The sequence below is a fragment of the Papilio xuthus genome, unplaced genomic scaffold (genome assembly GCF_000836235.2).
Source record: "Papilio xuthus unplaced genomic scaffold, Pxut_1.1 DF829758.1, whole genome shotgun sequence".
Classification (NCBI taxonomy): domain Eukaryota; kingdom Metazoa; phylum Arthropoda; class Insecta; order Lepidoptera; family Papilionidae; genus Papilio; species Papilio xuthus.
The window spans coordinates 1,110,557-1,135,981 of NW_013528891.1; the positions used below are offsets into that span (position 1 = coordinate 1,110,557).

At 34.7% G+C, this 25,425-nt stretch overlaps 2 protein-coding genes across 2 annotated transcripts; one reads left to right on the plus strand and one right to left on the minus strand.

The window, feature by feature from the left end:
- Positions 1–458: 458 nt before the first annotated feature.
- Positions 459–10,082, minus strand: LOC106113309 (ethanolaminephosphotransferase 1). The gene is made up of 9 exons (XM_013306038.1): positions 9,817–10,082; positions 9,355–9,423; positions 6,106–6,331; positions 4,382–4,535; positions 3,541–3,649; positions 2,911–3,068; positions 2,211–2,388; positions 1,334–1,510; positions 459–670 (listed from the first exon to the last, which is right to left on the minus strand). Exons 1-9 carry the CDS (start codon positions 9,871–9,873, stop codon positions 608–610), a joined length of 1,191 nt encoding a protein of 396 aa, XP_013161492.1. The 5' UTR covers positions 9,874–10,082; the 3' UTR covers positions 459–607.
- Positions 10,083–10,798: 716 nt separating this feature from the next.
- On the plus strand, positions 10,799–16,440 carry Casp-4 (caspase-4). The gene is made up of 5 exons (XM_013310855.1): positions 10,799–11,464; positions 13,283–13,461; positions 14,462–14,616; positions 14,908–15,288; positions 16,245–16,440. The coding sequence occupies exons 1-5, from the start codon at positions 10,855–10,857 to the stop codon at positions 16,438–16,440; spliced, it is 1,521 nt and encodes a 506-aa protein (XP_013166309.1). The 5' UTR covers positions 10,799–10,854.
- The last annotated feature ends 8,985 nt before the right edge of the window (positions 16,441–25,425 follow it).

The following is a 25,425-nucleotide window of genomic DNA, read 5'->3' on the forward strand; positions in this document are numbered from 1 at the left end:
TCTGACATATTAAGACATATATACATACTAAAACATATAAAATTAATGTTATAATTGTATGACAATTTGATATCTTTTTCTAAATCAAAATTTGTTCTAATAATATTTTTACTGCGTAAAAACTATCGTATCAAATATACATTCATATGTTATATGTTTAGTATTATGTTAAATGTTTTACCGTGGGTTTCCGAGACCAAAATCTCCATTTAAAATATATCGTTATCTCTATTTTATTAAAGATAATGACAGGGATGACGATATGTTTATACAGAGATTATTGTCTCAAAACCCAACTGTTAGATTATTGATGTTGATGTTATGTCAGAAAGCTATCATAGTATATTTTTCAAGATCAACAAATTTAACTGACCCGGCAAATTACAAAAGCACTTTACCGCATGTAAATGTCATTTTTATGTCTATGTACATTTACATATTTTTTTACAAGTAACTACGATAGTAGCGCCTCTCACCGGGCCATAGTATGTCAGACTATAGTTTGGATTGTGCCGACCGGGTCAGATAAGTTGTTCTTACTATAGCATATGCAGTTATGTCACGGTGTATATGTCATGTCATCTTAGCACGCATTGTCATCTAAGAGTCAATCTGAGCGTTGCTTTATATGGAAACAGCTTATTCTGAAGTGGTCGCACATTTGGCGTACCTGGAAAGAAAAAAAAATGTTTTTTTTTTATATTTCTATATTGTGGGAAGTAATGTGGCAATCTTAATTCGCCGAAATAGCGAAGTGATCTCTGTTGCGTTGCCTTGCCTAACATTAATCGCCCTCTCAATAGACAGGGGATGTACGGATATTTTCCCTGTCCATGTGCATCTTCCCCCATAAAATCCACTTCCCTTTTCCAACCCTTTTTTTATAAGAGTAAGTTCTCCGACACATCAGCTTGTACTTGGAATAACTTCCAGTTGAGGAGTGTCTTCTGTGTGGTCGTGTTACACCAGACGAGGCATATACGTACAGAAAATGTTTTTACTGTCGTCTACAACTATTAAAATATTACTCTTTTTAGGGTTCCGCAAAATACGGAACCTGTATAGGACCACTTTCTTATCCGTCTATCAAGACCGCTTTTTTGAAAACGCGTGAACGTATCAAGCTGGAATATATTTCCTTATGTTATTAAGTTTAAATTATTCAAACTTTCGTGAGACATTATAATAAAGTCGTGAGCTGAGGGCCGCGTTCGCGAAATAATACCAGTCCCACACACCCTGATGAAGGGCCCCCGGTAGACTGGAACTGGAGTATACGTGAGTGTTTAGCCGTTTTTATATAAATATGTTCAGTATATCGCAGTGTACTGACCACACAAGCGCCGTAGTGTAGATGTGCGGCCACAGTGAGCGCGGTGAGTGAGTACAGCAGCGTCACCTCGTGCGCGGGGAGCAGCGCGCCGAGCGCGGCGCACGCGCACACCGCCCACACCAGCGCGCTCACACCCTCGCACCGCTGTCCGCTCATCTGACTTACTATCAGACGACACTGGAATATACATCATTTTACTTTTAGTAATATAAATGCGAATGTTTGGATGTATGGATGGATGGATGTTTGTTAAAATTTTCCGATTCTTTTTTATAGCCGAAGAAGGCAAATGCGCAGCGGGAACAACCGAGGTGTTCTTCGACGCCCATGGACATCAATACCAGAGGAACCGCAGATGCTTTGCATATGTTTCAACGCATCTCGATGAAATTTTGGTATAGATGGCAAAACAGGTTATTTTTTTTAATTTCTCGCGACCGGAGTCGCGGGCGACAGCTAGGCTTACGACTATTATGAATGCGAATATTTGGATAGATGTTTGTTAAAAGTTATCTTGTAGATAACGGTTCAACGGATCTTGATAAAATTCGACTCAAATGTATAATAGAACATAGTTTATTTTAATTCAACGCGGACTAACTTGCGGACAAAAATCGTTTGAAAATGACATGATACTGATCTGATGATGGATCTGGAAGGTGGATAGGAACATCACAATAAAACGACAGAAATTCACCGAGTTTATACTCGTTTGTATCGTCTCGACGATTTTCTGATTAACCTTTAATTCTTAATTAAAAAAAAAAGATTTTTTTTAAATAGCTGTAAAATAAAAGACATTCTCTTTGACAAACCACAGACAAAATGTAACAAAATCATAGACAGTTATATAATAATGGTTGAAATACAAACTTACCGCAACATTACTAAATATAGTTCCGATTAACAAGAAGACAACTCTGAGATCGTAGTCTGGTAGTACACTGGACTTGTGCACCCAAACTGTGGTCACTGTGAACACAGCTAGAATAGACCATAGAGGTCTTAAAGCTTCACTGAATGAACGCATCTTGCCTGTACGAAGAGTGTACGACCTGTGAATGATTTAACATTTTATAGACTGGCTATAAGGTGTCATATTTTGTGCTTATTTGCGAGCGGCCATCTGAAAGCGCCAAAATAGCGAAGTGACCGTTGCCCATAGACATACGCAATTGCATATGCGTTGCCTACCTTTAATCGAACGGAGGAAAAGATGCACAGAAAGAAAATATTTCCCTTTCCATGCATCCTCTCATCCGGAAAGCCCACTTACATTTCCCATCATTTCCTTATAAGAAAAAGGGTGGGAAGGGAAAGAGGACTAAATTAAAAGCCTCCGGGACGCACACTCATCATACTGTACTTGGAATAGCTTCCACTTGAGGCGTGTCTTCTGTGTGGTCGTGGTATTTCACCGGGCGAGCCGGGACAATTCGTGAAAAGATGTTAAAGCGGGCTCTACCACGTTAGTATTGGTGGAACTTCATTATGCGCGTTTAATAGGAACAAATCAAAAGCTGACATGACCTATCCATTTATAGAGATGTGTGGGAATGGATGTATGGATAACTCACCTGTATGTATTGTAGATAGCTACAGGCAGATTTGTGAATATTCCCGTGCCGTAAATAAGCCATTCGAAGCCATTGGCCAGAGTGTATGTACCAAATATGTACCGCTTGTAGTACCCAGTGCCGTGTATACCCGTCCACACAAACAGGAGGGTTGACGCCTGGAATATACAGGATGTTTTTCTAAGTAAAAAAGATACAGGTTGTTCTTTTAGTGCAAAAAGTATTGGCTGTTTTATATTGATAAAATACAGGATGTTTTATATGGCTAAAGTATAGATGTTACATAACTAAAAAATACAGGCGTTTAATTTGAAAAATATACAGGATGTTTTATATGGATAAAGTATAGGCTGTTACATAACAAAAAATACAGGTGTTTAATTTGGAAAAAATACAGGGTGTTTGATATAAAAATACAGGCTGTTTCATATAGAAAAAAATATAGAGTGTTTTTAAAGTGCAAAAAAGAGTTTTATAACATAATTTTTTTTCTATTTAGATGATTTTTACAATGAAATTATTAAATATTTGAGCACTATGCGAGGTGTTATAGAAAATGTTGTGTATAACATTTTGTCCTCATTTTACTATGATATGAATAATATACAGGATGTTTAAAAAAGTACATACCCACATACTGAAGTCATACCCCCAGGGTAGAAAGAGTACCCCAGTGTTGTACTTCTCCCAGTGGCTCAAGTAGAAGTTGAGAAGTAGGTTCCACATCACATAGTACATTCTGACAACAAAAACTATAATTTAAAAAAAATAGGACCCACACGTAAACAGTCTTTCGGTTAACAAGCATATAAAAATACAGACGAATTAATAACCTCTTTCTTTTTTAAGTCGGCTAATAATTATTATTTACCTAGCAATTAATTTCGTCTATATGTACTTCCAGATTATATTCTAGATCTATGCAGAAGATCAGAGAGATATACGCAGCCGTTCAGAAGATATTTACTAACAAACATCCATCCATACATTCACATTTATATTAGTAATATTTATTTATGATGTACAATAAAATCAGTTCAATGAGATTATATTGTTATCATGCATAAAATTTTATCTTCATATTTGACTTACTTTCGCAATGATAAAAAAATTTCAAGGCCTAAATAAATTTTATTTTAAATGCATTATAACTGATATACATAAAAGGTCAAAGATGACTGGGTCATAAATTATTCAAACATTCGTGAGATATTTTAATAAACTTATATAAAAACGGCTAAACACTCACGTATACTCCAGTTCCAGTCCATCGGGGGCCCTTCTTCAGGGTGTGTGGAATTGGTATTATTATACTACTCACTTGAGTGAACTGAGGGCCGCGTCCGCGAAATAATACCAGTCCCACACACCCTGAAGAAGGGCCCCCGATGGACTGGAACTGGAATATACGTGAGTGTTTAGCCGTTTTTATTCGCATTTATAATATTAGTAAGATTTAAAATAATATTACCTAATAGGCGGTATAGAGAAGTCCCATCGTCCAAATATAGAATAAAGACAGGCTGGTATGAAGAAAACTGAATACGAATCTAGACCATGGTCAAAAAGCTCTCCTAAAGGTCCAGATGTTTGTGTTCTTCTAGCCTGTTTACCATCGATACCATCTAGAAAGGAAAACAATACAATAAAACTAAAAAAATCTTAATACAACTCATATGTTTAGTATATAACATCTGGAGATATCCATCATAGCGTCAAAATCCATAAATCTGGCTAAATGCAATATTTTTTTATTATAAAAAACGATATATCCAGACTCTTGGTCTGGACTCTATTTCGTATATATTCTTTAAGGTAAGCGTCCTTTGATCCGCGCCGGACGCACCGTACGCACGGCCCACAACGGATTTTAATTTGCTTTATATGATGTTACCATCATCCTCTATGCATCAAGACAAGGCAAACCCGTTTAATTACGCCCGAGGTGGGCGAATGGACGCGAAGCTTTATGCTAATTTTATAATAGTGAGTTCCATTTTTTTTAGTAACAACAACTTTAGGTCATCTAAGCAAGAGCGTTACGAGACTTGACCGCTTCAGAAGTCCCTCCACGATCGCTGCGTCTCTTTCCCATATCTATTTAAAAGATAAATTGCAGTTTTTTTTTCTATGGAATATCGGTGAAATTCAGACAAAATTAGGTTTAAAATCTACTTTTTAGTGTACAAAGGTTTATCATCATCAGCTCACTATACGTCCCCATCGAGGGGCTCGGAGCCTACCCTAAGTTAAGGGTGATTAGGCCATAGTCAACCACGCTGGTCAAGTGCGTGTTGGTTGACTTCACACATATCTTTGAATTTCTTCTCAGATATGTGCAAGGTTGCATCACGATGTTTTCCTTCACCGTAAGAACGTCGGATAAATGTTCATATGTAAATCGGATATCGAAAAACACATTGGTACATAGCGGGATTCGAACCCAGGACCTGCAGATTGCAAGTCAAATACAAAGTCAAGTTACAAAGGTTAGTATAATTAAATTACATCAACATTCAATGTAAATCTTCTTCAATAAACTATATAAAAAGAATTAAGGGCAACCTTTAAACATCTTATATATACGTCTTGAAGAAGCCTTGTAAAGGCTTATGTAACGAGATTCAACTAACATTCTTTCAACTTCTTACTATAACTATGACTTTCAACAGAAAACATGTAAAAATATTTTTATCTTTTTTAAAGACAACAACATAACTCACGCCCGTAACCTAAAGGAGTAGTCAGAGATCACAGACTTCCATTGGGCGTGGTATTTTCAAGAATGGATTAAAAGATTAATTTTATGTCTATTTAAAAAATCGAATAATATTTATTATTTTTAAGTAAAAATTTAAAAATATATATTTCTTGAGACAAATAATTCAATTTGTATATAACCTATTTAAATAACAAATATGTACATAATAAAAATAAACATCACGTGAAAACATTATCTTTTTATCATTTGACATCAAAACCTGTGATTTATTTACCTATTCTTGTATGTTATCTCATTTCATCATTAAATATGAGTAGAAATGTAACATCGAAAATGAGGTTCCTTTAACCTGAGCTTATCGCTTGGTCTTGGTCCTTCGGGGGCGGACAAGGGTTATAAGGGTTTCTCCATTATCCAGGTTTTACTGTATACTATTCTGTTTCAATATAAAATAAGTAAAATTATTATCTTACCTAAAGTATAAGCAAGGAAGAGAAAAGCAGCAAGTAGATACCATAACTTCTGTGGTATAACTTCAGGATGCCCGTTCAAAGGCTGATCAGGGCTGGTCATGTTGTGGACCGAAGTACTCGCAGCGCTGTAGTCATAGTCGTAGTATGAGAGTAGAACGAAATCTAGGACAGTGAGAAGAAAGCCGACGAATGTAAGGACGTTCGGTGCGACCCATCGTGGTACCAGCTGCGAAAGAAATTATTAATTTTAACCTTTTAGTAGCGATGCTGTCTATGAATACGTGTTTTGATCAATTAACACGTTAAATGCTACTGTGAATGAAAGTTACATGTTAATTTTCAATGCCATCGACTCGACTCAGAATGCAAAGCACGTAAAAATCTTAGCGGCGTTGATAGTGTTAAGGTGTAAAAATTTATAGAGATTGAGCAGTATTTTAAATATTTTTAATTTTAAGTAAAAAAATAATTTTTTTATGATATTTAATAAAAGCTATTATTCAATTCTGATTACATATAAATTTTGACGTCAATATTTTTTTACGTAAAGCCGTGGTTTTTATTAACCTAATATTATTAATAGAATTGAAATTTTAAACATTCCTTATTAATCCGATCCCTCGCATGTGATCGACATTTTTATTCATACCAATATTGGTTGTTTTACGTGAACAAGAATCGTGATGTGTTATTTAAAAGTCATGTCTCATAAAACTGGTATACTTCTCGATATACCGGTTTTATAAAGAGTGAATTACAAATCACAATGAGCTAGATAAAGTCTATATTAGCTTACCAATATTATAAGTTTTTTTATACCATAAGGTAGCAAAGGAGCGAGCCAGTTGAAATCGCTGAAATAGCGAAGTGAACGTTGCCCATAGACATACGTAATTGCATATGCGTTGCCTACCTTGAATCGACGGGGGAGAGGATGCACGGAAAAAAATATCTTTCCTTTCCATGCATCATCCGGAAAGTCTACTTCCACTTTCCATCCTTTCCTTATAAGAAAAAGGATGGGAAGGGAAAGTAGACTAAATTAGGCCTTCTAAATTAAAGTGCGAATGTTTAGATGGATGGATGTTTGTTTGAAGGTATCTCCAGAACTAAATTTTGGAATACATATAGAACATAGTCTGAACACATAGTCTACTAACAGTTAATATAATAAGTTAGCTGCCTCTGTTAGATAAGAAAGTATAGATTATCTGTTAATTGCCCAAAGTACCTAAGGTTTTCCGGGAATATCTGTTTCATTTTAAGAAGTACGGTCTTATACGATTCGTATTCAGTGTCATAGACTAGATATATTTTTTAATTAATTATTATTTAGTATTCAAATCAGGCCAAAGTATGGATTTCTCATACAATAAAGAAGGTACATGTCGGGAATTCAGTCTAAAGTAATTTACTTATGAAAACATTCGTGCCTTATATATTTCTATCGATGAACTCAGTTTATTTCTATCGATAAATATTTAAAAGTATAAGACCTCTTTTCCACTAGCGTGTTCAGTACTGCGGCTTGTGACATTTATTACCGTGATTGCTATTTCCACTGATGCGACTACGACTGACATAAAACTCGCGCGTGACCGCAATGCGCGACTAGTGGAAAACACCTTTAACCTAACTACGCTACTTTTGGCAGCAATATACCCAAGGTTTCGAGTCAATTATTTCTACTGGAATGCGGTAGTTGTGACGTAACGGATTGTAAACTGCGGCAATATTAAAAAAAAAAGTAAAAAGTTAAATATATTTTTCATATACAGAGTGTTCAAGACATGTAAAATGGAGTATTCCATTGTATACATTTTTCGGGACATAACTACTACCATACTACTAACTGTATAAAAATATACATAGAGTTAGTCATAATCAGAAAGCACATGTACACTGTCACGATAAGATATAAAAAAATAATATCGATAAATGTTATGAGTAAATTACTATTCACAATGAACATACAGCATGTCAATAATCTATTTAATATAAACTTTATCTACTTAACCATAAGGTACACATTCAGTTGTACATCGTTATCAAAAATGGCGCGACTTTTGCAAAACCGCGCGATATTTACGCCATAGATAAACCGATAACTTTTGATATGAAATATGCATATATTTGTATGACAATCAATTAAAATTACTAGTATAAAAAAACTGAACCATATTACCAATCTTACTAATATTATAATGTGAATATTTAGTTGGATAGATGTTTGAAGGCTACATATATCTCACTGAAATTTGGCATATATAACATAGCCTAGAAGACATAGGCTACTAATTAAGTTTTTATTTTAATTCCGCGCGGACGGAGACGTGGGCGATAGCTAGTATTGTAATTTTTTCTAGCATAAAAGCATCATCAGTGGGTCTGGTCTTTGTTATGAATAACACTAACATCTATAATGATTCTAACATTTCAATCAGCTAATACTTAAACTTAATGAAGTCTTAAGCCTTACTTAAGTTATGATTGACTGTCTTATAAAAAAATAGACATCAAAATATCTACTATATTTAGCCGATGACAAAAATGTCCTCTGATAATATCTTTTATACATAAATCTTAAGGTAATCTTCTCTTGATACTCGGATTGCTATCTATTGACTTGTTATCAGAACTTAGGAAGTCTGCAAGGCCATAATATTAAACAGACAACATAGACAAATCAATAAACAGCATCAAGCTGATACACAAACCCTAGTCTCAAAATATAAAGAATTACTTTTAACACTGGCTTTCTTTTTGTATGACATTAAATGTTTTAAAAATACTAACTTGGTTAAACATATATCAATACTAGCTGTAGTCTGCGACTCCGTCCGCGCCTAATTTACAAAAACTTAATAGCCTATGTGTTGTTCCAGACTATGTTCTACATCTATGATAAATTTCAGGGAAATCTATGCAGCCACTCTGCAGATACCTTCAAACAAACATCAATCCATCGAACTAACATTCACATTTATAATATGAGTGAGCAGGAAGAACATAAGGGAGAACTTATAAGACATAGCCAGCAAAGAAATACTAGCCTTTAAACTTCTGCATTTTATTAAATATATATTTAACCATACACCTAAAAACTATAACTTTTATTACCACAAAAGAGGATAATATTTTTAATGTCCATGTATTTAGGTCATACACAAGTTCCAAAACCTATATCCTAAATTATTTAACTGAATTTGAGTTTTTTATTCATTTTCAAATTTAAAATAAGTAACTTACCTCTACAACTTTGTTCCAAAATGGATGCATAACATAAACACTTAGGGGACTGGTGTCTATTGCCATGTACTGGAATAAAAAAAATATATTGTAGTTATGTTTAAAAGAAATTACTGCATACAAGTTTTGCGATATAAATTTAATTACAAATACCGTTCGGCGACGTTTATTTAGCGTAAATTAAATTAATTTCAGTTATAATAAAATTCACACTTTTTCCTTCTTTAAAAATAGTAAACAATCAAAAAACAAATGAAAAATACAGTGCTAGAAAACTTTACGTTTAAATAATACAATTACAAGTGTTTTGTAATAAGCAGGAAGAGAATTTCTTCATAAATTCGAAAGTACAATCTTTCTAATGCTGCGTAAAAATCGATGAGTTTTAGGTTATATCACGGAAGTTTCCTATAATTGAGAACCACTGTCATACAAATATCAATATAAATTTATAGAATTTACCTTGTAATTATCGAAGCCTTCTAGGTGTTCCCTAGTGAGATATTTATAGTTAAACATTTTTGTAATTTTTAAATAAACACCGAGACTTGTAAACTAAGTGGTATTAAATTAAATTTTATTACGTTATAATTTACATTTTAAAGATTAACTTAATAATGGCATCACTTGTTCAGTAACAATAATTTTAATTGATTATTAAATACGCCACTTTATTAAATTCATATCAGACCACCCATATGAATGTGTTATACAAAATTACTGTTCGGCTTCGGCTTGGTAATTGGCTATATTTTGTGTAAACCGTGTGAATACGTAACGGTGATGTCACAAATATTTTAAATATGTAGCATGCTGTTCTATATCTTATTCAATTGGAATAAAGAATATAATAAAATCTATTGTATGAGTCGAAAAGGATGCATTGAATGAGTGAATGAAACAGGCACATTGATCATTGATGCAGCCAAGCAAACACAAATCTGCCTTGGATTCTTGGCTTTTGGCCCAAATAATTTACAGGGAGAATAATTAAAATTATCTAGAGAATATAACGCAACTATTTTGAACTGATGTTTTTGATTGGACAAACTGTTATTAAAATAATTTGTTCAATTTAATAGAGTTTTGTTAATAAATATTGCCTGTTCAATTTGTGCAGTTATTTGTTCTAAGGGGTAAATTGCTATTTTCATTGGACAGGCGCAATAAATTTATTGCAGATTGGCGAAATAAAAGTTTGGAAAATAAAATAGTTTTCTTTAACCTTTCCTGGAGCTAATTTCTCAGGGCACCAATTTTTATCTTCTTCTTTCTTGGTCTTTGTGATTGTTGATACGATAAGCTATTGGTGCAATAAACAAAAAAAAAACCCATCAGTGCGTCAACATGGTGTAAGTACTTTGTATTATCTGGTGTAAAATGCTTGTCGATAAATCGAATTATTGATTAGATAAGATATTAATAGATCAAACGACGCTTTTAATAATCAGTCTTGCGAAAAACTTGCCAGTGATATTAAGTCTATAACATTTAATTAAAATGTATCGAAGTTCAGACGGTTATTTCGAGAATAGTATAGGCGAGGAATACGTTGTGCGGAAACGTAGAGGCAAGAAAAAAGGCAAAGGTAATATAAATTTAAAAACAAATCAAGTGCCAACAGCCGATGATAGCGATGCCAATATGGAGGAACTCGAAAATGATGATGAAAAATCAATAAGTGAAGTACAACAAATAAAAACAATAAATAAAAATGTAGATTATCAAAATCCAGATGAAGATATGTCAGATTGTTTATCAAGGGTCTCGGTAGATGGCGTTATGAAAGCACCACCTCAAATACAAGTCATAGAACCTGAACCATACGAAAAAAACAAAACATATTCTCCAAGTATAAGTCAAGAAGAACAAGAAACAATACTATACAATAATAGAGCATTATCCAAACACGCTGTGACATACGAATTAGAGAAATTCGAAAAGAATTGCCTTATTATATTCAATCAAGAGAATGTCGACGGTTTTAAACCGAGACATGGTACGGAGAAGGATGTGCAGGCTCTCAAATCTACGTTTAGCAATTACGGTTTCGAAGTGACGGAACATAAGGATTTTACCAAAGATGAAGTATTTAGAGAACTAATGACGTGTATGTATTCATTCCAATTGTTTTTTTGCCTTAAAGTAGCTTTTATTAGCGAAACTAACTATAATTATCTATTGTTTTTCCGGCATATGGAAAGGATAAGCAATTGTTTTTTTTAAATAGTAAAAGATAATAAACAAGCCAGCGGCCAATTTAGTTATTCAAAAAAGCGAATTTGCGTTGTCTACCTTTAATTGACAGACGAGGGGTGTACTCATTCCAATCGTGATCCGCTTCCAATCCCATCCTTATAGGAAAAGAGTGTTAAATGGAACACGTCTAAAATTAGGCTAACGGAATGCACACTCCACTGCAATTGCTTTCACTTTACGTCTGTCTTTTGTGTGCTCTTAGTATTTTGCTTGAAGAGTCGACCCATTCGTCCAACAGATGTTTTTGTAGGCTCTACCACTGTTTAATTTGCAATTGTTTTTAATGCTATGTTATCTTGCTTTATGATTTTTTTTTCTTATTGCATAGAATTGGGTGGTTTATAGTTGAACATCCTTTGTAATCTACTTTTTGGTTTTTTTTTACGTAAATCTTATATATATAAAAGAAAGTGGTGTTAGTTACACTATTTATAACTCAAGAACGGCTTTACTGATATGACTGAAAATTGGTGAGGAGATAGCTTAGAGCCAGGAGACGGACATAGGATGCTATTTATTCATTTTTTTTTTCGAATTTATGTCTTGAAGAGCTGCTTTTATTTAGCTTACTTACTTAATATTATAAATGCGAATGTTGAGATGGATGTGATGTGGATGGATGGGTGTTTGAAGATATCTCTAGAACGACTGAACGGATCTAGATTAAATTTGGCATACGTATAGAACATAGTCTGAAAGAACAGATAGGCTACAATAAGTTTTTTTATATATCCACGCGGACGGAGTCGCGGGCGACAGCTAGTAAAGTATAAAATAGATAATAATAACATCATACTTTATTCTAAATGTTAAGTGTATTTTAAAAACGCAATACATATGTACCTTTCATCTCAAATATAGATTAAAATGACAATTGTGAAACATTTATCTAGAATCTAGATAAATAAATGCCTGTGAATTACAACAATCTATAGTCATCATGATAAGAAGAATAGAGAATCAAAATTTACTTCGAATAAGACGATATTAATGCTATCTTCTAGACCTAGTCTAGATCTTGCTTGCGACGTCTATGCTTGATATATATATTGCTTACATAGTTAGGAGAAGACTGAGGTACCTTGAATGGATTGTGTGAAAGTGGATATGCGTAAGAAGGAGGTGAATTCAGATATGACAGCTGACAGCGATGTATAGAAGAGTTACATTCTATTGACCTCCGTACTAAACGATGGGGTCCACTAATAACTAAAAGAAGAAGAAGAAGACCTCCGTAGTGAATAGAACTTAACATCTGCCCGTATTTATTAGATAGTAAATACATGGAGCGTCAGTGACTCAGAGGCGAAGCTCTTGACTTGTAATCTGCAGGTCTGGATATCGAATTCCGCTGTGTACCAATGTGTTTTTCGATATACATACATTGATCCGACGTTCTTACGGTGAAGGAACACATCGTGATGCTACACATATATGCGAAGGTCATAGATATGTGTGAAGTCAACCCGTACTGGGCCAGCATTGACTATTACCTAGTCACTGACTTAGGGTAGACTCCCCTGCGAAGTATATCAAAGATATATGTGAAGTCAACCAACCCGCACTTGGCTTGACTATGACCTAATCATCCTTAACGTAGGGTAGTCTCCGAGCCTCTCAGTGAGGACGTATAGGGAGCTGATGATGATGATAAATACATGTGTTCCAGTCAGTGAGAGGGACTTCACGGATTATGGCTGCGTGGCTGTGGCTGTGCTCACCCATGGCTCGCATCACGGCCTACTGCGCGCTAAAGACCTGCCCTACAGCGAAATTGAGATTATTAACCATTTCAAAGTGTACAACAAGCCTACACTCGTTACTAAACCGAAGATCTTGATTATACAGGTAACATTTATTAATAATATAGTTGTCGCCCGCAACTCCGTTCGCGCGGAAAATAACGTACTCAGTAGCCTATGTGTTCTTCCAGACTGTGTTCTTAATCTATACCAAATTTCAGCGAGATACATGCAGCCATTCTGGAGATATCTTCAAATAAATATACATCCATAATGCTAGTAAGATTAGCAAGATAAATAAAATGGATATCTGTTTAAAGGTATCTCCAGAACAGCTCAATGGATCTTGATGATATTTGGCATAGATGTTGAACATAATCTGGAAGAACACGTAGATTACTAAATTCTAATACCGCGGTCGGAGTCGCGGGCGACATTTAATTGTCTACACGATTTTGCTAAAATAGCGAAGCGACCCACATATAATAGCATAGCATCTTATCTACCATGAGTCATGACTCGTTAACAATAAAAATCTATCTAATGCAATGGGGAATCCATAAATATATATTTCGCAACAAAAATGTTATCTTTTTTTATCTCTATAACAAGAAGTATCCGGAATGATTCAACACAAAACTACTGTTGTTCATAATTTTATCTATACAAAGACGTTCCGAGTATTACTAATTTTATATCTTTGTTATTTTTCGTACATCAGCAATTTATCTCCTATGGACATATGATTCGATATATATAATATGTTATAGGATTAAGACTCCAATAGATAACTACGATAAGAGTTATTTTTGAATGTTAAGGATATACTTTTTCTTTAATAGGCTTACTTTGTACCAGCCAGCAGCAGTCGGCAAGACAACGCCATCTGTTGGGGAGCATTGATATTACAGAATGTATCCTTCAATAACTAATAGTAAACTTACTGTTGGTTTTGGTCTGAGACCAAAATTTCTGTATTATCGTCATCCCTGTCATAACAATATGTTTTAAATTGATATTTTGACTTCAGAAACCCAAGGTTATTCACACTAATTTAAACGATTGACCTTTATAATAGATGTTTAAAAGCTTTTTCTTTGTATCAGGCATGTCGCGGTAAGAACGAAATGCAAGGAGTCCCGGTCTTTCACAGTGGGACTATAAGGAAAGATTTCGATGAATCCTTGGAGCCCTACACACTGCCAGCGGAGTCCGACATGTTGATATTACACAGTTCTTATATCGGACATCCATCACATAGGTAAATATTAAATACTTAAGTATACAACAAATATGGTAAGTATGGTATATGAAAACTAAAAATCACTACCACCGCCTTAGGGGGCCGCCCGGGCTTAGGGGGGCGCCTCAGGCGCCAGATTCAAACATAAAGAGGCGCCTGTGATGCCCCTTAAATTACCCTATCTTTGAAAGACTTACCCCGACACCAAAAGAAGGAGCGCCGAAAAATGTCGCCTAAGGCGCCGGAATTACTTAATCCGGCCCTGCGTCATTAGTTACTCTCAAATTGATAAATATTTTTATTTTTCAGAGACGAACTCTACGGTTCATGGTTCATCCAGGCATTATGTCATAAGATCAACCAATTAGCTTCAACACATGATTTTGAATCGATTGTGACAGAAGTAAAAAGAGAAGTTGCCGTTGAGAAATATCACGAGGAATACAACAGAAGAACATTCGAGATGGATGTTAATAAACAAATGCCTGTCACCACATCGACATTGATAAGGAAATTATATTTAAAAAAATATGGCGATGATTCACCTAATTTAACTCCAACTTATAACAGGATTGGTGTTTCTAGTAACGAAGTTTTAGATAATAGTACTCCGAGCACACCGCTGTTGGTCCATTTCGGACCGTGCTCCTGTTTCTTGGATCATTTTGCATACGTCAGAAGATGTTTGAGGTTAGAATGTTTTTAATTATAAGTTTTTAACACATTCAGTGCTCACCACTCGGATCCGACCGGGGAGGAGGCATGATAGGGGTGCCGACCACTCGGATACGAAAAAGGTTTTTTTTAATTATAAATAAAAACAATGTACTTTCCATTTTTTTAAATACATATATACATAATCAAAATATGCCTTAAAATGTTGGCCCCTGGCTAATTATTCTATATTATATCTTAAGTAGTGAATGTGTTAAAGGTATGCCAGATACAAAAAAAAATTAGTAATCTTTTATTCTTTGGTATTAGGTAATTTTAAAGTGAAAAAGTCTGTGCTATTTATAAAATTCATGGCTGCTCAAGCCTTCGTATTGATGAAAAGATTTGAAAATCCTCCGATAAATATACATTGAAATCTTCGATAAAGATGGAGAAGAATATGATAAAAAAATAACGTATATGTTAGGTTCACATTAGATAAATATTAGTATTTTTTATTTATCTTAATGTGGCAATGAGCGAGCGGCCACCTAAAATCGCTGAAATAGCGAAGTGACCGTTGCCCATACACATACGTAATTGCATATGCGTTACCTACCTTTAATCGACGGAGGAGAGGATGCACAGAAAGAAAACATACCCATACATCCTCTCATTCGGAAAGTCCACTTCCACTTCCCATCCTTTCCTTATAAAAAAAGGGTAAGAAGGGAAAGAGGACTAAATTAGGCCCCCGGGACGCACACTCATCAGACTGTATTTGGAATAGCTTCCACTTGAGGCCTGTCTTCTGTGTGGTCGTGGTATTTCACCGGGCGAGCCGGGACAATTCGTGCGAACATGTTAAAGCGGGCTCTACCACTGTTAAATAATGAATAAAAAAAACAAACTGTCATTTTTAATTTGCCATGTCACTCTTCATAACCAATTTAATTTTATTATCTGTTGTTTAAATGTGTTTCTATTTTCAGTTACCACGTCGAAGAGAACCCACATGACATAACAGCGAGATCATATTTAGAGATATCCGAATCTTTTGAGGATAGCACAGAGTTTAATACAGCTAAAAGGAAAATGGCCAAAGCTATTAGCAATCATTTAAATACATGCGCGAAAGATGCTTATTATTTTAAATATTTATATTTTTATAAACATGGTAATGACTGAATAAATATAAAAAATTTATACTTCGTATTTTATTTTAAATACATCCCTGGCGTAAAAATTACCCATACTTAATTCGTAAGAACAGTAACTGATTAACCCCTGTTTATGATTAGCTTATGTATTCAAAATATAAAAGTTATAATTGTTAATTGAAAAAAAACAAGCAAAAGTTAGCAAACGAGGAAGCGGCCACTTGAATTCTTCAAAATAGCAGTGACCGCTGTCCGTAGACGTTTGTATTTGCAGATGCGTTGCCTACTTTAAACAGACAAAGAAGGGGACGAACAGAAAGAGGATATTTCCCCATTTTTATGCGTCCAATCATCCGTCAAATCCACCTCCCATTGGTATCCTTTCTTTGTAAGAAAAGAGTGGAATGATAGAAAAATAGGCCTTTAATATGACTGTATTCAGAGGAGATTCCGCAGATGATTATGATTTAATGGATGGACCTCTTCAAGTCATCAGCCGCCATACAGTTACATCATCATCATAATCATTAACTCACTATACGTCCCCACCGAGGGGCTCTGAGCCTACCCTAAGTTGAGGTTGATAGTTACATGCATGCGTGAATAAATGTAAAAGAATATTACTGATTGGCAGTCGGTGAAAAATACTCATAAATCTGTACCTAGGTCCGAGATATGTTTGCGTAAGTTGTTATTCCTGCAATTTCAAGTATCCAAACAATTCTAATGAAGATTATAAATAGTCTTAGCCATTTCTGAACGCAGTTAGCACCCAATTGACAAACAATACGATAAAGGAAATGACTCAGGAATTAATTGAATCTCAGAACACAAACGACTCTGACCTAATTTCTGGTCGATGTTAAATTTATCCTGTTTTCGTAAACGCATTGGATGCCGTAAGATGTTTGCATCTGATGTGTCATTGTTACCTATCGATTGTGAATTTAGACAACTTATATACGGACTAAGTAGTCATTAGTTCTAAAATGTAAAGAAATTGTGAACTACATTTAAAAATTGGGCATCCTTATATGACATTAGCGGTCGCCCGCGACTTAGTAGCCTATGTGTTCTTCCAGACTATGTTCTATATGTATACCAAATTTCATTGAGATCCGTTCAGCTGTTCTGGGGACATCTTAAACATTCATACATCCATCCATTCATCCATTTAAACATTCGCATTTATAATATTTGTAAGATAATGATCTTACAAAATTACTTAAAAAACACTATTTATCTGTCTTTCTGTTTGTCCGCAAGTCTTCATTTGTTTTGGGTAATCTCCGGACTACTGGACCGATTTTGACGGGACTTGAACTGGAAGATAGCTGATGCATAAAGGCATATTATAGTGAACTTTGACTAATTAAAAGTAAAAAGTTACACTAAAAGGATGACTTCAGTTTCATTGAAATAAATCCAAAATTAATACTGGTGACAAAATTAAGAGGATAAAGCATTTGATGAGCCAAAAGGAAAATTTATTATCAGCCGTATATTCGGTCTTGACGTAATTGTTTTTATTTAAATGATACGACCCAATTTTCATTATGACGTCATAATTTGATTCAACATGTAAAGGAAATTAAACTGTTTTGTACCTTACTTGTAACGTTTCATGGTTTAAAATTGAATATCTTTTGATTATATCCATGAAATGCATCTCTGAGTCATTCAAAACAAATGCAGGTGGGCAGAAACAAGTTTGCGATGGCGAATGCGCTCGTCAACAAATAAAGCAGAACTATGTTTAGACTGAATGAGTGAATGACATAGAGTCATACTTGATTATTGCACTTTTGTTATATATTTTTGACAGCATCCTAATGAGTTTTTTGACCATGTTGACTCATTTTTGTAACTTGGAGTTTCACATGTTTATACATAGCGATTGCTCAGTAAAACTGTTGCTTTTCTCATACTAATATAACACTAAGGGACTCGCTAGTGGTCACTTAATAATTATCGACTAACCGTAGGTTTTTGAAATCAAAATCTCTGTAAAACTTATCGTCATCTCTGTCATTATCTTTGACAAAAAATATGTTTTAAACAGGGATTTTGGTCTCAGAAACCAACGCTAAGTATGCCCATTACAAATTACAGTTACATATTATAGAAGAATAAAATATATACGAATAAAAATTTTATCAACTACGTTGTAAGAAATGTCTATCTCCAATAAATATTTTTTTTCCATTACGCTATACAAAACCAGTTTTCTCAAAGATTTTATAGTTTAACTAGCTGTCACCCGCGACTCCGTCCGCGCGGGATTAAAAATAGATGTTGACCGATTCTCAGACCTACTTAATATGCTCACAAAATTTCATGAGAATCGGTCAAGCCGTTTCGGAGGTGTATGGGAACGAAAATTGTGATACGAGAATTTTATATATAAAATATAATTACGAATATTTAGATGAATGGATGGATGTTTGTCAGAAAGTATCTCCAGAATGGCTGCATGGATCTTACAGTAATTTAGCATAGACGTAGAACATAATTTGAACACATAGGCTACTAATACAACCAATTTTTAACAATAAACTAACAAAGAATCTAACGAATAGTTTTAAATCTATGATATGAAATAAAATATTAAAAAACGAATAATTTACTAAAATATATTATTAAAAGGAGTCCCTTTAGGCAAGGTCCCGAAGATACTGGCAGCGTTCCCCCTTTGGACAGCTAAACTAATTCTTTGACCGAGGTAGCTGCCAGCTCTTCGGTCCCCTGTGATGTCGGCTACTAATTATATTTTTTAATTCCTCGGGGACGTAGTCACGGACAAAAGCTAGTATTTAATATAAAAATTACGGTGCAAAGTCTGTACGAATTTTATATAAACTTTGATTACGGCATTTTTAATTTTTAGATCGTTCAATCTCCAATGACATCATCGTTCCTAATTCTTAAACAGGCAATTAGTTGTTGCAGAACAGACGAAATTGCTTCCTAGAACAATAGCAAATGATGTAATCTTAAGATTCTGTTTTTTGTAATCTGATAACGTTTTCATTGTCTTGCAACAATAATAAGCGAAGAAAGCAAAAAAAACACCGTAATTTTCGTAATGCATTTTGAACTTAAACTCAACATCTACACTTTTTTTGTTACTATAAGATGGCAAACGATCGAGCGGATGAAATCGTTGAAATAGCGAAGCGACCGTTGTCTATAGACATACGCAATTGCTACACTGCTTGCTTGGATACACAGACAGAGAATATTTTCCCTTCCCATACACCCCCTCGTCTTTCCTTGTAAGAAAAAGGGTGGGAAGGGAAAGAAGACTAAAATTAGACTTCCGGGACGCATCTCATCAGACGAAACGCAGAATTGCTTCCAATTCACGCCTATCTTCTGTGTAGTGAATGATGAACGATGAATGATATAAACGAATGACTGATACCTGACAGTAAGCAAGACGTATCACCTCCTTGACCTAATTTATAACACTAATTTTACAAATTTCTATGATAAAAAGATGTGCAAAAACATCAGTTTTTTACCTTGACTCAATTAACATGTGCAAATTGTTGCATTGTTCTGCGCAGGCGAATGTCTGCATGTGTTTCATATTAACGGGAAAACGAGGATAAAAATAATAAACTTTTATATTTCATTTGTTTTATAAACTTACGCATTTATAATATACTAGCTGTCGCCCGCGACTCCGTCCGCGTGGATATATAAAAAAACTTAATTAGTGTAGCCTATGTGTTCTTTCAGACTATGTTCTACACCTATGCCAAATTTCATCAAAATACGTTGAGTCGTTTTAAAGATAACTTCAAACAAATATTCAACCATCTAAACATTCGCATTTATAAGTAGGAAGTAAGATTTACCACAAAAGTAATTCCTTTCCCTTTTCCCCGCGTACTGTAACATAACCTAAAAATTTAATACATATACTAATATTATAAAGCGGAATAGTTTGTTTGTTTAAACGCCCTTATCAGGAGCTACCGGTTTGGTTTTAAAAATTCCTTTTTTGTTGGATAGTCCATTTATAGAGGAAGGCTTTAAGCTATATAACATTACGCTGCGACCAATAGTTTTTTATTCCGCGTGGACAGAGTCGCGGGTGACAGCTCGTACTTAACTAAGAGTTTAATTACAGAATATAATCTCAAAGTATTTAAAACTCAAGTGGTTATCCACAATTAATTCTTAGCATCATAACCCCTTTTAACTCTGTCTGATGTGGCAATGAAACTGAAATATTTAGTACCGTTTGACGTCATCACTGTTATTCTCTTTGGTTTCCACACTAAGACTGATAAACAAACATATTATTAATTTTTCATGCTAAGTATATGCCTTAGTTGTATTACGAAGAAAATCCGACACTGGCAGTGTACTGGCGCAACTAGCCTTATCAAAATATCAACGTTTATGTCCCCTCAATAATCAATCTTACACTTGACTGGGTATAAACTTCTAGTCAGTTTAAAAATTAATAAAATAAAATGGGACCCACCAGAAATTCAACATCGGAGCACCAGGGGCGGAGTTACGCGGTAATACACATAGAAAACAGGTGAATTGATAACCTCTTTCTTATTTGAAGTCTGCTAAAAAGTGCACAATTCGCTCTAAATTATTGTAACTAATAATGTCTAAAAGTAGCCCATTAAGGACTCTGAGTTCAACAGTTACTGTTTAGTTTTTATTATTACATAACATTCGAGAAGAATCAAGGTTGAGTTTTAGTATCGCTATAAAAGCCTTAAACATGTTAATAAACCACTGAATTGTGTTAAAAAGAACAAATTGTTTTATTGGTATGCAAAAAAAATATTTGCGAATTCCTTCTGAAGTTAAGACGCATATCTTAGTTCTTTTAACAATCTCTTTTTCCAGGAACGTATTTTTATTTAATTACTCTAGGTTATAATAGGTTATCTTTAGCTAATATTAATTAGTTAAGTTCGTATAATTAAATATATCAGTATATCAACAAAAAGAGACGGAAATCGGGACTTATGCTTATCGCGTTTTGACTTCAAAAGTATGTCGTAAAGGATCAAGGTCAAATAAACTCTATAACTAAGCTTCCTGTCGTACTGTTATTCTTATGGACAAAAACTACTGGTTTTCGCCGCGACTCCATCTGCGCCAGATTAAAAAAAAGTAGCCTTTGTGTGATTCCAGACTATGTTCTACATCTATTCCAAAATTCATCAAGATCTATGCAGCCGTTCTGGAGATACCTTCTAACAAATGCCGTCCAAACATTCGTTTTTATAAACTAATATTATAAACGCGAATGTTTAGATGGCTGTTTGTTACTATGAATCAGGCTCAACGGATCTCGCGGAAATTAGACGTATAGATGTAGAACATAGTCTGGAAGAACACATAGGCTACTGTTTTTTTTTTAATTCCGCGCGGAATAAGCCGCGAATTTGTTGTAAAATTTTATAGTTCAAACGTTATCCCTAAGTTACCATATATCAGAGTGAAAGTGGATTAGCATACTAATGATGCTGGTGACCTTGAGGTCAGCGCGTGACGTAGTACTGAGCACGCATTTGCTCCCGACACAGCCTACATTTGAAAAGGTTAAGAGAAAACCATTTATTCAACCATAAATGTATTTTAACTACAAAATACTATGGTAAACGATCTTATGAATTTATTATTTACTAGATAAATGTATCTTTAATAATTTAGAGAATGGACCAGACTAGTGCGCATATTTCTTTTTCAAATAAAAATAAAAAGTAAACTCGCTTGTCTGTCATTTTCTGCGAGTGTGCCCAATAAGTTGCAGAATTTATTTAGTACAACGGGGGCTCTATGCCTAGTCCATTACTATAAAGACAACTAGCAGTTACCCGCGACTTCGTCTGCGCAAAATTATTTTTTTTTGTAACAATGTAGCTTAAGTCACCCGGGGGTTATGCAGCTTCCCAACAATGAGAGAAATTTTGAAATCGGTTTAGTAGTTACTGAACCTATTCAATGCAAACATTTAAATCTTTCCTCTTTATAATATAACTATTGGCGATGATAGTGTAGGGCGAGTTGGGGTGACCACCTAGGGCGGTCGTGCATTAGGGGGCCACAGCGACAGAGTCGTTTATAAAGCGGCGCCTGCTAGGCCCCCTAAGATGGGTATCTTTGATGGATTTCCCACCGACACCAAAAAAGGGGCGCCGCAAAAATCTCGCCCAGGGCGCCGGAAATACTAAAACCGGCCCTGGCAACAACATTGTGTATTCCATACTTAAAGCTGAATCCGTAAGATGCCTTGGAATTTCATCAATAGCTTTCGAACGCACGATTGCAAATTGTTATTGTGTGCAATACCAATACCGAAGTATTGACGTATTATTTCTGGTTTCCACATACGTTTTGATCGTTTCACTCATGCTTTGGAATCTTCAACTATTTCGAGTGGCGAGAATTCGGTTATTTGACGTACGAATATTTTTAACCTGTGCGAATAATTATAGCCTATTACAACACTTCATAAATTCCATTTGAGTGTTGTAATAGCGACATCGATATGTAAGCTATAGATCTAATTAGGGGCTTAAAAGTGAGACAAAAAAGGTCTCTGGAGGTCTATTTCTTAGGGTAAATTTCGTCAAGCATTGTTGACATTTCGAATATAAACTCTCGATAAAATTAGATGTCAAATGCGAAGGGATGGAAGTGTTTTTGTTAAAAGATATCTTCAGAATGACTCCATGGATTTCGCTAAAATTTGATGTAAAAAAAAGTCTAGAAGTACATAGGCTACTATATTTATTTAATTCCGCGCAACCGGAGTAAATGACTGATCCTATTTTGACGAGTAAGTTGTTATTCGATCCGTATTCTTTCCCTGATACAGGCAATCGAGATTTTTTATTATCGTCCGTGATTAAGAAAAAAAAAGATTTGAAAGCTAAATCAACACATAGTATGTAGTATACAGAGAGGACATTATATTTCATTCATTGTGAAACAACAATATTGTCGGGAACGCCAATCGATTATTAATGCATTTGTCATGCAGTAAGTGACGATATTGGCACCGACATGTCCTTGTCGTGTGTTATACTTAAAACAATGTCACCTCTATTATTGATATCTTTAAATTATCTACATGTTTTATAGGATTGTTTACTAGTAGTCATTTTCTCTATACATTTATTTACCAACTAGCTGTCGCCCGCAACCCTGTCCGCGGAATTAAGAAAAAGACTTAATAAGTAGGCTATATGTTCTTCCAGACTAAAATCTAAATCTATGCAAAATTTCAGCAAGATCCGTTCAGCCGTTTCGGAGATACCATCAAACAAACATCTAAACATTCGCATTTATAATATTAGTAAGATGTGAAGGATACGGTATGTGTTCAAGTAGACACGAATTCGAATCCCATATTCGACTATTGTGGGGTACCTAAAGCGCACAGAAATAGGAAGATTCCCCTTCCTATGCATGCTCTCCGCCTAATTCAGTGCTATGGTTATTTACTAGCTTGTTTGTTTAATATTTCCATTGCAAAAAAAACTTGTATAAAAACATAATACCCTCAATAGTAGAATAACGCTTTAATTAAACATGTACTGAGTAAATAGGAAGCTTGTGTGTACAACGAACTTTTGGTATGACTCCAATCTTTTATAAGCCAATAAATTCAACCAAACAATCTACCAATGATTTCATTCTACGTGAGTCGAGTTGATTTATCAATGTAAATTCCCGCTTGCAAAGTCCCTTTTTAAAAGCTTACGACATTGTTTTTATCAAGAAGTTTTTTTATTGAAGTTTTTAACGTATAATAACTGATCTGTGAGCGTCGGTGGCTCAGAAGTCAAGCACTTGACTTGCAATCTGCAGGTCCTGGGTTCGAATCCCACCAAGTACCAATGTGTTTTTCGATTAACATATGTACATTTCTCCGACGTTCTTACGGTGAAGGAAAACATCGTGATGCAACCTGCACATATCTGAGAAGGAATTCAAAGTTATGTGCGAAGCCGACCAACCCGCACTTGGCCAGCGTGGTTGACTATGGCCTAGTCATTGATTTAGGGTAGGCTCTGGGCCTCTCAGTGGGGATGTATAGTGAGCTGATAATGTACATAACTGATTTCTATTGATGCACTTTAGCTAACCAGTGTACAAAGCCCTTTTCAGTAGTGTAATACGTACAATAGTCTATGATTTATGTACACTGTTAATCTATGTTTGGAATGTCAAGGAGTGTTACTGCAGATTTTTTTTTATTATTAGAGGAGGGGGAAATTCGCAACACCAGAGGAACTGCAGATACGTTGCCGGCCTTTGAGGAAATGGTATGCTTGCTTCTTGACACAAAACATATTATGATTTTTTTTATTCCTTAACAGAGAAAATATCTTTCTGCATGTTCTGTGTTGTCTTAATTGAAATTAGATTGCAAGTCTGCATATATGTTGCCAGTGCGAGACTGTTCGATATTTGAACATCAATAATAATAACATCGAACACTTTCAAATAAAGAACAATTGAAATTCTAAACAAAGGAATGCGCCCATCGTTATTCCCTGTTCCAAATTCAAAATATAAATCAATTAAAATGTCGTTAAAAGTAAACAATGTACATTATCGTCTCAATCGAAATGTTTATGATACGTTGATGTGTTTATATGATTTATTTTCAATATTGTTTATAGTGACAGTTCGATGAATACGTCCAAGAGTTTCGTATCGCTTTTGTTTCTTTTTAATTCTCATTAAAACCATGGTGGTCAGTAATCTAATGTGTAAAGAGGTTAGTGACTTTTTTATAAACACTGGCCATTTGTTAATAAAGAAGACTATAAAGTACGTTTGTTAATGGTACATGATCATTGGAATGAAAATGGATTCATTGAACTTGATATTTTTTGAACGTCTTTAAGTATATTATGAATAAGTTTCTTGTAACGTAATTAATAAATGATTTAATGTAACAACTACTTATGATATTATTATAAAAATTCCTTTATTTATCTTAAATTTTAATGTCATT